Source organism: Gymnoscopelus microlampas (genome assembly GCF_963454915.1).
Source record: "Gymnoscopelus microlampas genome assembly, chromosome: 21".
Classification (NCBI taxonomy): domain Eukaryota; kingdom Metazoa; phylum Chordata; class Actinopteri; order Myctophiformes; family Myctophidae; genus Gymnoscopelus; species Gymnoscopelus microlampas.
This window is the reverse complement of record NC_139958.1, coordinates 8,906,131-8,923,438: the sequence shown is the minus strand read 5'-3', so window position 1 is coordinate 8,923,438 and position 17,308 is coordinate 8,906,131. Positions and strand designations below refer to the sequence as shown.

Below are 17,308 nucleotides of genomic sequence, written 5' to 3'. Positions count from 1 at the left end.
TGCGTCATCCCAAAACCTATACCGCTTGTGCAAGGACACACTGTGACCAGTAGCCACTTTGAGTGGCAATTGGGGCAAACCAGACCCATAGAGAGAAAGAGTTATGACACGTTTTGACCTCGCCGCAAAGCGGGCCGCTATGGGCTGTAGTTCTAAACATTGGAACTATATCTTTGAGAGAGCATTTCCGCATTCCATTCTTACAATGGGAGTCAACGCTAGTGTCTCATATCAGATCACACTGGGGCAAGCACTCTCGCCAAAACATGATTTACGATTCTGTGCCTATCGGTGCATAACTCGAGTGGCGCTGAGTCGGCTCAAGCGAACTTCGCAACGTTCGGCACGGCAACTCGCTCGCTTTAGCCCGCTCGGTGGTGCCTCTCGTGGCTCAAGTTCGCTTGAGACGGCGCGCCTCCGTCGTGGTAAAAAACTATACTTTATCGGCCCAAAAAATAGCCCAATAGCCCATAGTTGTTGTAGGCAGAGGCACTTCCGCGTTGGTCAAGCGGGCCGTAGTTATAGCACATGCACAAGCGGTATAGGCTTTAGTATATCATTTCGGGGGTCCTTGACCTGAAAAAGTTTGAGGACCACTGGTAGCACCATAGGTTTAAAAAAAAACTGTTAGGATTTAGAAGACATTTTGTAGAATCGACCTCAGGTCTTACCAGGTGAGCCACAGCCTCTTTCACTGATGTTGTGGTTGGTCTGAGATTTTCCTACTGTACATTAGCTGTGAATTTCATTGGTGGTGGTACTTGAAAAGATTTATATTGGAATATAATTGAATTATCTTATTCTTACTCAGACTCAACTGTTTACTTTGACTAGAGATGTGTAACTTTGAATGGAGAAGTTTAAATTTAATTTGATTAGAAGTCTTTATATTGGACCGAAGGTGCTTGAGTTTCACATTAGGTGGTTGATTTCAAGCTAAGTTATGAACGCATATCCATCTTCTGCCCCTCTGCCTGTCCTTTGAGGTCATTAAATGTGACTTAAATTTGTTTATTAAATTTGGTTTAAGGTCCTCTCCTCTCCTCTCCTCTCCTCTCCTTTGGGGCGGCCATAGCTGTGGTTAGTGGTTAGTGAGCCCGCCTAGGGAGCCAGAGGCCCTGGTTGCCCCAGGTTTGATTCCAGGCCAGGCCAGCATATGTGTCGATGAAATGAAATTTGTCCCTGAGCAAGACTCTTAACCCCTAATTGCTCACAGGTTCTCATTGGAACCGCAAGGACTTTCATGAATGACCTGTTAAAAGGAATCATCCTCATCCTTCCTCTCCTCTCCTCTCCGACTCCTTTCCTCACAAGAGTTTTTGGATTAAGTTGATAATCTCTTCTGTAATCCTGGATTACAGAAGAGATTATCTGACAAACAGACGTGTTAGCTTGATTTGATTTGTGCGCAAAGGGCAGAGAAAGAGATAAGGAGAGAGAGAGAGAGAGAGAGAGAGAGAGAGAGAGAGAGAGAGAGACACACACAGACAGACAGACATTTAATGAGGTAGTTAGCACAAAGTTAACACATTAGCATTGTCATGCTACTTATGTAGTACTGTACTACTTATACAAGTAAAGTACTACTGCTGCTGCTGCTGCTGCTGCTGCTGCAACTGCTACTAGTACTACTGAATATGAGTCCTTCCTTACTAATGCAAAAAAAAAGTGACTACAGCAGTGGTTCTCAAACTTTTTCATATCAAGGACCCCCAAAAGGACACTTATTAGCCCACGGACCCCCACTTGAAAAAATAGGCCAGGGACTCCCCATAAGAGAAGATTTTTACGGCTCTAGCAGTGATTCTCAACCTTTTTAATTTTAAGGACCCCCAGTTTGACATGCATTAGGCTACGGACCCCCATTTAATGGCATTTCTATATCTGGGACCACAATTCATAATGTAAAATCAATGTTAATTGAACTCTGATGGTCCATTTGGTTCCATTTGTACACTCTCAGAGTTACAGACCCATAAGGGTCCATTTGGTTCATATCCATCATTTAGCTGGGGACCCCCTGGAACCCCCCAAGTACCCCTGGGGGTCCCCGGACCCCACTTTGAGAACCAATGGACTACAGTTCTCACATATTTACATTTGCTCCAAAATATTACTATTGGTTTATAAATCATTGCATAAAGCATTGTGCTTACATCTTGGACCATCCAGCTCTCTCAGCTTGTCTGGGTCAGGTCTGCTTTCTGAACCCAGAGTCACAACTAAACGTGAGAGAAGCAGCAACTAGTGTTCAGTTTATATGCACCGCATAGTATCAGGAACAAACTCCCCCCCAAAAAACTGCTAGTCTGCTACAACTCTCAGTACTTTTAGCCCATTGAGACCTGAAGCCGATTCTACATGTCTCCTAAATCTCAACAGTATTCTGAAAAACGTATGTTTCTATATCAGTGGTGCTCAATCTTTTTCATGTCAAGGACCCCCAACATTATATGTATTTGGCTGCGGAGCGCGGACCCCCATCAAAATATTTTGTTCCAGGAACCCCCCAGAAGCAAAGATTTCAGTTAAAAATGTTCGCTTTAAAAATATGTTTTTCAAAGATTTGCACACATTTTCACGATTTTTCAAAAATAGCAGATCTACAAGCTCGTAGCGCGGCACTCGGTGCCGCGCTATGAGCTTGTATATCTGCTATTTTTGAATAGCCCAAAGTGTAAAATAATGCTTTTTAGCTCAAATCAAAAAATGACACAGTTCCAGGTCTTAATGGGTTAAATCAAACGCCTGAAGACTTGCTGCTGGCTTTTTACTAAGGTTTGTGATTAGTGTCTCTTATTCTCTAATTCTTCAGTTTTACTTTAACTTAGTCTATGTTTTAATTTCATTTGAATATCCTTTTTATAATGAGTTTATTTTGCACTGCCTTAATGCTCTGTGTCTTAAAGGGAAACGTTCACGATATTGAACCTAAATCCCTTTGATCTGATGTGAGGAAATCATACTGTATATTCAGTATAGTGTTTCTTCTGTGTTGTATTATATCAGGACGACGGAATTTAGCTTCAAAATTGGCAAAACTTCCGGTTATTAATGCCTTTATGCATTGTGTAAATCACTACTACTATTACTACTACTACGACTACATTTAGTTTCACGTGAATGGAGGATGTCAGTTGGTTCGAGGAGATCGCTAGCAATGCTTTTAGACTCTTATGGCCCTGATATTTCTCGCCTTACCCTTTCTGCCTTTTTTGGCATTTTTGACTATTTTGAAAAACATTTTTAAATATTTTAAAATAGTTAAAATAGCCGATCTACAAGCTCACAAGCTCACAATGTGTGTCACCTCTTCAGACTCAACCTCGGCCCGTGACACTTGACCTAGCCTTGACGACCTTGCAGGCTTATGCAAAGGCTAAAATGTAACTTAGATTGCATGTTATGTAGACAGATGCCAGGTCATTGTTGACCTGGTATCTCTCTAGGTCGTCCTCAGACGAGTCCTCCATCATTGCTTCCAGTCATCCCGGTTCTCCATACATCTGGCCAGTTCGTTGGTACTTTGCGCTCGTGCATCATTCTTGAGTACATCCACGTATGTCATTGTGGGACGTCCTCGTGACCGATGACCGTGCGTTGGTTCCCACAGCACCAATTTGCTGGCTGGCAGTTCTTGATCTCTTTGGCAGTGTCCTGCTAGTCTCATTCTCCTGGCTGCTATTTTCTCGCTCACCCTTGGCATTCCCTCATACAGGATCTTGTTGGTAACATGTGTACTCTTGCTGATGTTAAGTACTGCACGCAACATTCTGGTGTAGCACCCATCTAGAGACTTCTGCAGGGCTGGCTTCAGGGTCCAGCATTCACTGCCATAGAGGAGAACTATAGTGTGTATAGTTTCGATGTACAGGCTGATGATAGGGTTTTGGTTTACTTTTGTATTAGTTTATTATTAGATTCTTGGTTTACTTATGTATTAGGTTATTATTACTATTATGCTTTTGATGCATTATCTTGTGTTGTCCTTGCTTACTGTAAATCGCTCTGGATTAACCCATTAAGACCTGGAACGGTGTCATTTTTAGATTTGAGCTAAAAAACATTATTTTACATATTGGGGTATTCAAAAATAGCAGATATACAAGTTCATAGCGCGGCACCGAGTGCCGCGCTACGACCTTGTAGATCTGCTATTTTTGAAAAATCGTGAAAATGTGTGCAAATCTTTGAATATTTATATTTTTAAAGCGAACATTTTTAACTCAAATCTTTGCTTCTGGGGGGTCCCTGGAACAAAATATTTTGATGGGGGTCCGCAGCCAAATACATATCATTTTGGGGGTCCTTGGCGTGAAAAAGATTGAGCACCACTGATATAGAAACATACGTTTTTCAGAAAACTGTTGAGATTTAGGAGACATGTAGAATCGGCTTCAGGTCTCAATGGGTTAAGAGCGTCCGCTAAATGCTTAAATTGTAAATTGTGTTGCTGTAGATCGGCTATTTGAACTATTTTAAAACGTTTTTCAAAATAGTAAAAAATGCAATGGTACGCAAGATATAGGGCCCCCAGTCTTGTCATATGGAAGTATGTGATGGACATTATGTGATGTTTTTCACGGTTAGTTGGACGTGATGCGATATGACACCCTGCTCAATCACCTTGGCCACTGATGCGGTTTCACCCATAAAGCTGCCCAGGGCAGACATAACACTCACGCACGCACACATGCACGCAATGGTGTAAAGTAACTAAGTACATTTTACCCAAGTACTGTACGTAAAATCGTAAATATACTTTTTGAGGTATTTTTTCTTTACTGGAGTATTTCTAATTTTCGGTACTTTTACTTCTACTCCACTGCATCTCAGAGGCAAATATTATACTTTTACTCCACTACAATGATTAGAAAACTTTAGTTACTAGTTACTTTGCAGGTATAAATTATTATATTATAAAACTACATTAACCACTTTAGCTGTTTTATACGTAGGCTATTTGAAAATAGCCGATCTGCAAGCTCACAATGCTTTGGTACTTTAAGTATATTTTGATGCCAACACATTTTGTACTTTTACTCAAGTAACATTTTGAACACAGGCCATTTACTAACAGAGTATTTTTATATTGTGGTATTGCTACTTTTACTTAAATAAAATATCCGAGTACTTCTTCCACCACTGCACGTGCGCATGCACACGCACACTCACACTCACACGCACACGCACACGCACACGCACACGCACACGCACACGCACACGCACATGCACATGCACATGCACGTACTATAGCTGCAGTATATTGTTGCTGCTGGGAAACCTCATATGTGCGTAAATGTTACTTTTCAGGATTAAAATGCAACACGTCTTGAGCTTGTAGATCGGCTATTTTTGATACTTTTGTGTGACAGTGTAGAATGAGGAAGTAGGGCATTCATTTCAAAAAAAAAAAAAAAGGAAAAAAAAATATGGACATACAAGTTTTCCATATGTGCCCGTTACACACCCCCGGCCAATCACGTGACCAGGTCCAATCTTCATTACATCTAATTGGTTGGTAATTGGAAGCGTCCCCTTTGACTTTACACTGGGAGGTTCAGGATTAGCATCATCCTTCATGCTTTATTTCTGAGGACATGGAGAGGGGCTTTTTATGTGGGTAGTAGTAGCGGTAGCAGTAGCAATACAGTGCTTTTACAATGTGTGTTACAGTACGTTCACGCACACGCACACGCACACACGCGCGCACGCACGCACGCACGCACGCACGCACGCACGCACGCACGCACGCAAGCACGCAAGCACACGTCTAGGAACCCCCAAAATCCCATATACTATGCATTTTTTTTTTTGGCTGCAGACCCTCATCTGAAAACATGTTGTTTTAAAACATTTCAAAATGATTCCAAATTATTAAATCATTTTCAAGATATCTCTACATCTTTGGAAACTAGCAGATCTATAAGCTCACCATCGCGTCGGATCAGCTATCTTCGGATATCCAAAGTATAATATAGGGTTAAAGTGGTTAAACTGATTTTGATATATATATTAACACATTTTGCTGAGGGCCCCCTGGAACCCCCTCAAGGACTGCTGGAAGTCCCCCAGACCCCACTTTGAGAACCACTGCATTAACAAACCAACGGTGCAGGCAACCGTGCAAATGTGCTATACTCTCATTGGGAGCAGTTGGGGGTTCAGTGTCTTGCTCAAGGACACTTCTCCCCACAAAGACAAGGGGAGCCGGAGATCGAACCGGGGAACATTTCCGTTCCCAAACGGGGTGCGTTTGTAAATATCTCATAGATTCAGTTGTAAATAAATGTCTTTCTCTCTCTCTCTCTCTCTCTCTCTCTCTCTCTCTCTCCGTCTCTCCAGTCCCACCTCAGTTCCTCTCATATCCTAGCAACACGTTCGCCTCCGTTGCGTCCGATGTGGAACTGGAGTGCGGCGCGGTTGGCAACCCGGCGCCACGCGTTCATTGGCTGAAAAACGGGGAGGAAGTCATCCCCAGCGACTACTTTCAGATCTTGGTGAGTAATAGTCGTAATCTAGAGATGCGTCTCACTTTTCTGTTTTACTGCACAATATGGTAACATTTGTCATTATGTTAATACAAGCAGTCAGATACGTATTGAACTTTTTATTTTGAAATTCCTGTGATGTATGTATTATCACTCTATTCTTGACATAAATGTCTTAACATTGAATAAAAAAAAAGGTCACCGCTCCCGGAAATAATTGTAACTCATTACGTAACGTCGCTGGATCAATGCAGAGTCGTGCACGGTCGAATTGCGATGCATCGTAGAATCAATTATTTTCCACACCTCTAGCAGTTGTAGTAGCAGCAGCAGCGGTAGCATTACTTGTATTAGTAGTAATATAATGCAGCACTCCACTTAAGCTAAGCTAAGCTTAGCATTGCGTGATGATTAATCTGATATGAAAACTAATGCTAATATTCTCTCCCTCCCCATCGCTCCATCCCTCTCTGTCGTCCAATAGGATGGAAGCAATCTCCACATCCTGGGTTTGGTCCAATCAGACGAGGGCTTCTACCAGTGCGTGGCGGAGAACGAGGCGGGAGACGCCGTGGCAACAGCCCAGCTCCTCCTCCGAGAACCTGGTACAACACACTGATAGTACACACTACTCATATACTATATACACAGTACTCATAGTATACAATATATACATCTTGTACGACCACTGATAGTGCACAGTACTCATAGTATACACCATTGGTTCTCAAAGTGGGGTCCGGGGACCCCCAGGGGTCCTTGAGGGAGTTCCAGGGGGTCCCCAGCTAAATGATAGATTAGGCACCAAATGGACCCTTATGGGTCTGTAACTCTGAGAGTGTACAAATGGAACCAAATGGACCCTAACGGGTCCATTTGGTTCCATTTGTACACTCTCAGAGTTAAATTGAAAAAGATTTTACAATATAAATTGCGGTCCAAGTGTGATAGAAATGCCATTAAATGGGGGTCTGTAGCCCTAATGCATGTCAAACTGGGGGTTCTTGAAATTAAAATGGTTCAGAATCACTGCTAGAGACGTTAAAAATCTTCTCTTATGGGGGTCCCTGAGGCGTATCTTTTGAAATGGGGGTCCGCGGGCTAATAAGTGTCAATTTGGGGGTCCTTGACATGAAAACGTTTGAGAACCACTGGTATACACAATACAATACACACACACACACACACACACACACACACACACACACACACACACACACACACACACACACACACACACACACACACCACTCATAGTACATAATACTCTATCTATATGCACCAACATGGCTGTTCTTACGCACCACTCCGCTAACAAACAAACAAACAAAGTTTATATGCATGCTTAAACTGGGCTGGCACCCTGAACCGGGTGCGATATTGTTCTCCCCACTATGGTTGTGGGTGACTGGGCTTGTGTCTGGCTGAGACCGAGGAAGGGAGCGCTCGTTTTGCTTCACGTGATACATACATGCGTCCACCGCGGCTTGGCAACTCAGACGGTGTGCTCGTCGCTGCACACGGCCAATCAGCTGCACGCCGGGGCCACTTGCGAGCCTAGTGGCTCAATCGGGGGTTGGGTCACAAGCCTCAAGCCCGTACTGTCGTCGCAGCTGCTTTGTTGAGGTAATGAGGACAGTGGACACTGTGACACTCTCCATGGTTTACTCCTGGGTTTATGCTGAACTGTTGGATTTACTCTAGGACATTGGTTCTCAAAGTGGGGTCCGGGGACCCCCAGGGGTACTTGAGGGGGTTCCAGGGGGTCCCCAGCCAAATGAATAGTTAGGAACCAAATTGATCCTTCTGTGTCTGTAACTCTAAGAGTGTACAAATGGAACCAAATGGACCCTAACGGGTCCATTTGGTTCCATTTGTACACTCTCAGAGTTAAATGAACATTGATTTTACAATATGAATTGGGGTCCCAGAGATACAAATGCCATAAAATAGGGGTCTGTAGCCTCTAATGCATGTCAAACTGGGGGTCCTTCAATTAAAATGTTTGAGAATTGACTGCTAGAGCTGTAAAAATCATCTCTTATGGGGGTCCGTGGCATATCTTTTCAAATAGGGGTCCGCGGGCTAATAAGTGTCAATTTGGGGGTCCTTGACATGAAAAAGTTTGAGAACCACTGCTCTAGGACAGTGACACTGTCCATGGCCATGAGTTTATGCTGAACAGGTGCTGGCGGTCAAGGACCCCATTAGTTGAGAGAGAGATGAAGCAGGGACCCCCCACTACATATTGCATAAAATTGTGTTGCAGATTAAACTTTTTCATAGATAGCTTCATAGGCCTGTTTGACAGCACTGTCATAAGTGTTGTGGAAATACATGTTTTTGTTAGTTATTTTTTAGACATTTAACCACTTAAACCATCAATACTTAGTGAACTTGTACATGAGCTTCTCTTTCCCTCTACACCAAACCTATTTTCAGCTGATGTTATCCTCAGGATAGGGATGCCAAATCTTTGCACACAAAGATGTGGGTTTACTCGTAGGTTTATGCTGAGCAAGTTGCTGGGTTTGCTACTCTAGCACCACGGACAGAGACATTGGCCATGGTGCTGAGTTTATGCTGAAGAGGGGCTGGGTTCACTGTAGCACCACGGACAGGGACACTGTCCATGGGCTGAGTTTACTCATGGGTGTATGTATGTTGAACAGGTGCTGGGTACCAGTGTTGATTTCGGCGACTAAAACTATGACGAAAAATGTTCGTTGACTACCTTTTTTTCACTGACGAAAACTAAATAAAAACTAAATAAAAACTAAATAAAAACGAAGCTATGATGACCAAAACTAAGACTAAATATATTGACAATTTTGTCCACAAATAAAAACTAGACTAAAATGTTAGGGAGGGTCTAGTGGAGAAGAGATCCAGTAGAACTAAAAGACAAGTAATTTTATGATTTTTTTCGGCTAGATTTAGTCGGCTATTTTTATGATATTTAGTCGACTAAAACTAGACTAACAGTAAAACATTTCAGATGACTAAAATATGCTTTAAAAAATGAATCAAAATTTGCTGATGACGGATGCTAGGGTTCATGTGGTTAAGAGTAATGCAAAGTTGCAAACAGACCATTTTAATTGATTTTCTTTCGTAGACTGTAGACTAACACAAAATAAATGGCTACAGGACCAAGTGAAATTAATAGCCTACTAACATTATTCAAAATGTTTGTTGGAGGCTATATTACTGAACACTAGGCCTATTTTAGCATCAGTCACCAAAGCATGTCTTAATTTCTCCTGCAGAATTTCACAAGCATAATGACAAGATGCTATATGAAGTAACTAACTCGCCATGACTACGAATGTCTCACACTTGAAGAAACTGCACATTAATATTATGTTCACTAATAGAAACGGAACATTAAATCCAACTGATTTATTTTGCGCTGTTGGCTACATTTCCTAAGCAATGTAAACCAAAATAACACTCAGAAAGACAGAATCATAGCCGTTAACTTGATCATCATTAAACTTGATTGCAATTCATTATTTTTGTATTGTGAGGTGGTGCAACTTAACATCAAATAAAACTCATAGTTGCTTGTCCCTACAGTGCTTTTTAGTTCCCTTCACAGAATACGAGTTTTGGCCAAAGTGGAGACTTCAAACTAATGCTAAGGTTTCTTGACAGCAGGCCAACAGCGGTAGAACATTAGGTTACGTTGTAACCTTTGTTCTCTCAGTGAACAGACTATCTCTGTTACACTTTCCAAAATGTATGGGGATTGACCCCACTTGGGTCAGGTGATGTAACTGAATGTTCTCCGTTGTATTGCTATAACCCATTGAGACCTGGAACTGTGTCATTTTTAGAATTGAACTAAAAAGCATTATTTTACACATTGGGCTATGCAAAAATAGCAGATATACAAGCTCATAGCGCGGCACCGAGTGCCGCGCTACGAGCTTGTAGATCTGCTATTTTTGAAAAATCGTGAAAATGTGTACAAATTTTTGATTATATATATTTTTAAAGCGAACATTTTTAACTCAAATCTTGGCTTCTGGGGGTCCTGGAACAAAATATTTTGATGGGGGTCGGCGGCCAAATACATATCATTTTGGGGGTCCTTGACATGAAAAAGTTTGAGCACCACTGATATAGAAACATACGTTTTTCAGAATACTGTTGAGATTTAGGAGACATGTAGAATCGGCTTCAGGTCTCAATGGGATAAGGCAACAGTGTCAGCCACTGTGTCAGCACCGTGCCAGCTGTGAAAAGCACACTCTGTGGGGGCCAGTTCAGAGCCACCAGGACCAGATTGACATTCTCCACCCCCCCCCGCTCACTGAGGAAGGGGTCGGGAGAAGACTGAATGAGGAAAGGTGAACAGGGCGAGCACCCCCATGAGGAGGGTCATCTCTGCCCTGAGGGAAAGCGTTGTCAACGTAGACTGCGGCTACTATGATGTCGGTTCTGATCAGCACATCATGGTCTTGTTGGCGCGGCAGGAAGAGCCGGAGAGCAAGGCAAACTGCCTTCAGCTCCGACACATCCGTGTGCCGTTCTGCCTCAGGCCCATTTAGCGACCGCTCCATCTAGTGACCGCTGACTGACTCCCCAGCCCTTCCAGCGACACATCTGCTGACACCAGCTGGCATGGAAACACTGGTACGGCACCTCACACCCATGCATGGGATAAGCCCACAAAGCCTTTGGTTGACTGACGCTGTGGGTGACCAAGAGCCAGTGGGACCATCTGGACTGGACAAGGTCCATGAGGAAAATACATAGCAAAGGACATCGGGTCAAACTCGAACCCGGGCCAGCTGCCATAATAGGGTACTTATGCTGTCCCAGGTAAGCAGACACCTCCAGCTGAGTGTCGCCCATAACATTGGAGAGGCAGGACCAGATGGCCTGCTCTCCGTCTCTGTGGTTAGCCCTTTCAGTTGCCATTGTTGGCTGTTCTGGAGCCTGCTATAGCTCCCAGGAACCGACTCTAACCTGCACTCTTGCCATATACAGGTGTGTGTTGTATCATGGCGACACAGCTGCTCCGCATGCGAAGATGAGCCAGGGATTGCCGCCAGGACTGCATTCATAAACAGCAGTGCAGTGGCAGTGGCAGTGGCTCAGGGGTAGAGTGGCCGGTAGAGTGGCCGGATGGCAACCGCAAGGTTCCCAGTTCGATCCTGGGCTCCCCCAGAGTTAGTGTCGAAGTGTCCTTGAGCAAGACGCTGAACCCCTAATTGCTCCCGATGAGCAGGTTGGTGCCTTGCACGGTTTCCTCCGCCATCGGTGTATGAATGTGTGTGTGAATGGGTGAATATAATGCACAATCTATGTAAAGCACTTTGGATAAAAGCGCTATATACTGTAAATGCACCATTTACCATTTATCCCTATGGCCAAGAGATGCCGAAGGGGAGGAGTCAAACTTGTTGTTCCTGCCCTTGATCCAAACCTCTGAAAGCGCCACTGACCTTCTCAGATGGTAGGTGTCTTTGAGGTCGATATCGCCGCAAATTATAGTCACATCCGCTGGTGGACTGCCACCACACCCTTGAACCAACCAGTTAGCATCCTGCATGCGTTTCAGGTTCGGAGATACTTAATAATGCGAGACAGGCAAGAGAGAGAGGCAAGAGTATATTCAAACTCACAACTTATCAGAGCATAACCACTGCTGCGGGTGAAACTGCCAGACTACACAACAGCCAGACTGCACCCAGACACTTTAGTGACTCATCATCACCAGTGGTGGAAAAAGTACTCAAATGTTTTGCTTAAGTAAAAGTATCAATACTGCAATGTAGTAGTACTCTGTTACATGTAAAAGTCCGGAATTCAAAATGTATTTGAGTAAAAGTACAAAAGTATTGGTATCAAAATGTACAGAATGATGATCGGCTATTTTCAAATAGCCCAGGTATAAAATAGGGCTAAAGTGGTTAATGTATGTTTTATAATGTAATAATTTATATCTGCAAAGTAGCTAGTAAATAGAGTTTTCAAATAATTGTAGTGGAGTAAAAGTACAATATTTGCCTCTGAGATGTAGTGGAGTACAAGTAAAAGTATAGACAATTGGAAACACTCCAGTAAAGTAAAAGTGCCTCAAAATAAAAGTACATTACTTGACTAAATGTACTTAGTTACTTTACACCACTTCATCACAATACATTCTGTGGAGCCCCATACTCAAGCATCCACTGGCACAGCAAACAGACTGCCCCTGGGCGCATGTGGCATTTGAGTGTCCCGGACAGTATTATAGCAGGGTGGTGTGTAGCATGGTTGGTTGGCACTGGCACATTCCTTCCTTTTGCCTATTAAAATATTCAATCAATCAAAACATCCATGTAAATCAGTGGTTCCCAAACTTTTCAGCTCGAGACCGAAAAGAGAAATTTGATGTTTCCCCGGGACCCAAGCTAGTGAAAATAGCCAATCTAATGATCTGCTATTTTCACTACTCCTTAAAAGTATTTTTCCCCCTCTAATTAATGGATTAAAAAAAACATATATATTTTTTTTGTTTTTCATTTTCATTTGGTCACCCTAGTTCCACCTTGTTGCTACTGAGCCTCTCTCTCTATATATAAAACTAATGCACACATATTAGGTCTATATTATTGGCTGGCTTTTGCAAATTACCTATTTCAAATCAAATGGCAAATGACACATTGAACTTATACATGATAGGGCTAAATTAAATGCATGGCCTATTCAGCAAAGTAGCTGAATAAGTAATTATCATTGCTTAACCTGTCCAACGTTTATTTCCAGCGATATAAATCAACTAGAAAGGGGCATATCTCTGCCAAGCCGGGTGGCCAACCCAGGGATTTTCCACTGCATAATATCTATAGTATTGGCTCTACCCTTGTGTTTTACTTTTCCATTAGGCCAAGGGTTCCCATACTTTTCAGGCCGCGACCCCCCCAAATAATCATATTTAAACTGGGGACCACCCACCCTGACAAGCTCTTGGGTGCTTGAATTGTAGGCATTACATTTAGTTTGACAGATAAATATTGTGAAAATAGCCGATCTACACGCTCATATCATAATGAATACTGAATTGCATTTTTATGGCGCTTTTCTAAGTACTCAAACTTACTCAAAGCGCTCTTACAATGGTTCATTCATTCATTCAGGGAGGGGACATTAGGATAGAGCGTGTAGATCGTTGTTTGGTTTGTTTACTGTTGAGTGAGAAAACAATGTTGCACATTAAGCTAATCATCTGGGAGTGGGGACCCCCAAAATGATTTAGGGACAGTTTGGGAACCACTGCATTAGACCAACGTACCTGGTAAGAGGCAGAATGGGGTAGGGTTAGGGTTGTTATTGAGTGTGACATTGGCAGGGATGATATGTGGCATTGCATCAACCCAAAAAGCATTTACAGTATAGCCTATGTTGGACATGTGCACTTACATATAGTAAACATTGTGTGGTAAAAATGACCAGGTATGTCATGACGGGATTGCGTTGATTAGAATACTGTACTATGTGTAGACATAGCCGATCTATACACGCATATATATTATACATGCGTTGATAATGTTTTTTGGGGATGAGGTGTTTTAAGGCTTCTGGCCTATGATAGTGGCAGTATTTGAGCAGCAGAGCTCAAAGAGTTACAGAGAGGTGGGAATGAATGCAAGTGTCTGGCGGCGTATAGAGGCATTGGATGGGAGAAATTACATTATTGCTTGTAACGATGTTACATCATTGTCTTCTTCACAGCATGAGTAAGTACCAGGGGGCATGCCGCAGTAGTTATACCTACACTGTCTCATGCAGTCACTTCAAACTCTGGCTCTCTCTCTCTCTCTCTCTCTCTCTCTGTGTGTGTTTCTCTGTCCCGTGCACCTGCACACATTCATGTGCTTCACAGGTGCATGATGGGGCATGTTGTCACCTTGGCATGTTGTCACATTACTTGGGCTTTAATTGAAAGCGTGTCTGTGTGTGTGTTTGTGTTTGTATTATACTTCCGAGGACCAAGTATAGTAGAATTTGAAGAAATATACATGGTGAGGACCGTTTTCCTGGTCCTCACAATGCAAATGGTTGTTTTATAGTTAAAAAAAATGTTTTAGAGATAATTAGAAAAACATTCAGGTCAGGATTAGACATTTAGGTGTCTTAGAGGTTAGGTTTAGGGATTGAAATTAGAGTTAAACATGATTTATACTTAGTTGCGCGCCAGTGTCATGCACCGAAAAACAGCCGATCTATAAGCTCACGTACATACGCGTGTGTGCGTGTGTGTGTGTGTGTGTGTGTGTGTGTGCGTGTGTGTGTGTGTGTGTGTGCGTGTCTGCACATGCACACACACACACACACACACTATGTGTGTGTGTAATATGTATTACAGTTTCTCTGTCTCTCTGTTTTGTTTGTGTCGTGGGACTCGTGCACGCGGACGTGATATATACAGTACATGCGTGTGTATGTGTTATGACGTCTCTGACGCTCTCTGCCTCTTGTGTGGACACTGGACAGTGGCTGTACACTCATGCGCACATGTCATAGTTGCCCGCGAGCTGTGTGTGTGTGTGTGTGTGTGTGTGTGTGTGTGTGTGTGTGTGTGTGTGTGTGTGTGTGTGTGTGTGTGTGTGTGTGTGTGTGTGTGTGTGTGTGTGTGTGTGTGTGTGTGCGTGCGTGCGTGCGTGCGTGCGTGCGTGCGTGCGTGCGTGCGTGCGTGCGTGCGTGCGTGCGTGCGTGCGTGCGTGCGTGTGTATAATAATTGTAATACTTGTGTTGAGTGACCCATACTCTTTAAGTAGAGCCCATGCGGCTTACGGCCAATTCCTTACTTCCACTCCATAGCCATGACACTTAATTGTCATTGACGGATTGGAGGAATATTAGGGGAGTGACTTCCGTGACCTACTGGCAGCATGCATAAAAAGTTTGGTACTGATTAGTCTGGGAGTTTATGAAACATAATCATAATTTCTGTCTTGGCCATTAGCCCGCATACATTAATACGATGACATTAATATATTATTTTGCCCATATATCTCTGTATGTCAGTCGTTGTCCCTTTTATGCCCATATATGGAGATCCAAGATGTCATCAGTATATGCCCATGTATTGATATGGCCATATATGGGCATATCCGTCAGATCTGCGGTTCTGGACAACTGTATTTCCGTATATGCCTATATATGGACATATCGGTCATATTGGCGGGTACTGCACTCCCTCGAGTCCAATGTTGATTTTGACAGCAAATTTTTGTTCAGTTTTAGTCATAGTCTTTTGAATAAAATTCCAGTTAGTTTTATTCATACTTTAGTCATCTGAAATGTTTTAGTTTTAGTCTAGTAGGTCTAGTCGACTAAATATCATATTGTTATAGTTGACTAAATCTACAGTTGATTTAGTCGACTAAAATGTATTTTGGCGGTGCCTTGACGACGTCCTAATGGCTGATTTTACACTTGGTTGCATGCCGATCTACAAGCTCGATCTACGAGCTTGTAGATCTGCTATTTTCAGAGCGGAACACCCGAGCGCAACCAAACATGAACGTTTTTATTTGTTGACGAAATTGACAATATATTTAGTCTTAGTTTTAGTCATCGTAGCTTAGTTTTTATTTCGTTTTTGTCAGTGAAAAAAGGTAGTCGACGAGCATTTTTCGTCATAGTTTGGTCCCATTATGCACATGGTGGTCGGCTCTGTGGCTCTGGACAACCGGGTCTCCATATATGCTTATATATGGGCATATCGGGTTTGTTTATGGTTATGTCTGAGTCATAGTGACATGCCTATATATGGGCGTATCGGTTTTGTTCATGGTTATGTCTGAGTCATAGTGACGTGGCTGTGGTCTGCCCGCCGGACGGTTTTAATATAGGATACACTATATACACACTACTATATATAGTACCCATAGAGAGAGACAGAGGAACAGAGAGAGAGAGAGAGAGAGAGAGAGAGAGAGAGAGAGATGTTTGAGTTTAATTTAAATTCTGTCCGAGTGAGCTAAAAGATGCTGACTCTTCTCTTCTCTTCTCTTCTCTTCTCTTCTCTTCTCTTCTCTTCTCTTCTCTTCTCTTCTCTTCTCTTCTCTTCTCTTCTCTTCTCTTCTCTTCTCTTCTCTTCTCTTCTCTTCTCTTCTCTTCTCTCTCTGCCTCTCCCTCTCCCTCTCCCTCTCTCTCTCTCTCTCTCTCTGTATTTTAATTATTGTGCACTTGTTCTCCCCTCTGACTGACAAAGCACAGATGGCTCCACACACACACACACACACACACACACACACACACACACACACACACACACACACACACACACACACACACACACACACACACACACACACACACACACACACACACACAGGGGTCAGGTGGGGCGGGTGTTATCGCCTGGTTACCGTCGCCACGGGAACGCTATTTAGCTAACCCCACCCCCCAGGGGAATTCCTGGCCAATCAGACAGCAGGGAGCAGGTGTGTGTGTGTGTGTGTGTGTGTGTGTGTGTGTGTGTGTGTGTGTGTGTGTGTGTGTGTGTGTGTGTGTGTGTGTGTGTGTGTGTGTGCGCGCAGCATGCTACCCTGTTGCCATTGGCAATACAACAAACATGCACGTGCTCATTCGCTCAAACACACACATGCACGCACGCACGCACGCACGCACGCACGCACACACACACACACACACACACACACACACACACACACACACACACACACACACACACACAATCATTAGCGGCTAACGTTGCTAACAACAGACCCCAAACACAATAGAATGTGTTGAGTGTATTTAGCGGTGAGATCTCGCTTCCTTGACTTTCTGTCGAGAGGCCAATACGTTAG

At 43.2% G+C, this 17,308-nt stretch overlaps 1 protein-coding gene across 1 annotated transcript in view; it reads left to right on the top strand.

Annotated features, from left to right (window-relative positions):
• Nucleotides 1–17,308, top strand: part of LOC311037790 (netrin receptor DCC-like) — a gene marked incomplete at its 5' end in the record, with an annotated part of 83,038 nt that overhangs the window by 17,332 nt on the left and 48,398 nt on the right. Inside the window, 2 exons of the mRNA XM_084047080.1 lie at nucleotides 6,346–6,500; nucleotides 6,976–7,096. Of these exons, the coding sequence (XP_083903206.1) occupies nucleotides 6,346–6,500; nucleotides 6,976–7,096 (276 nt within the window). The remainder of the gene's footprint in view (nucleotides 1–6,345; nucleotides 6,501–6,975; nucleotides 7,097–17,308) is intronic.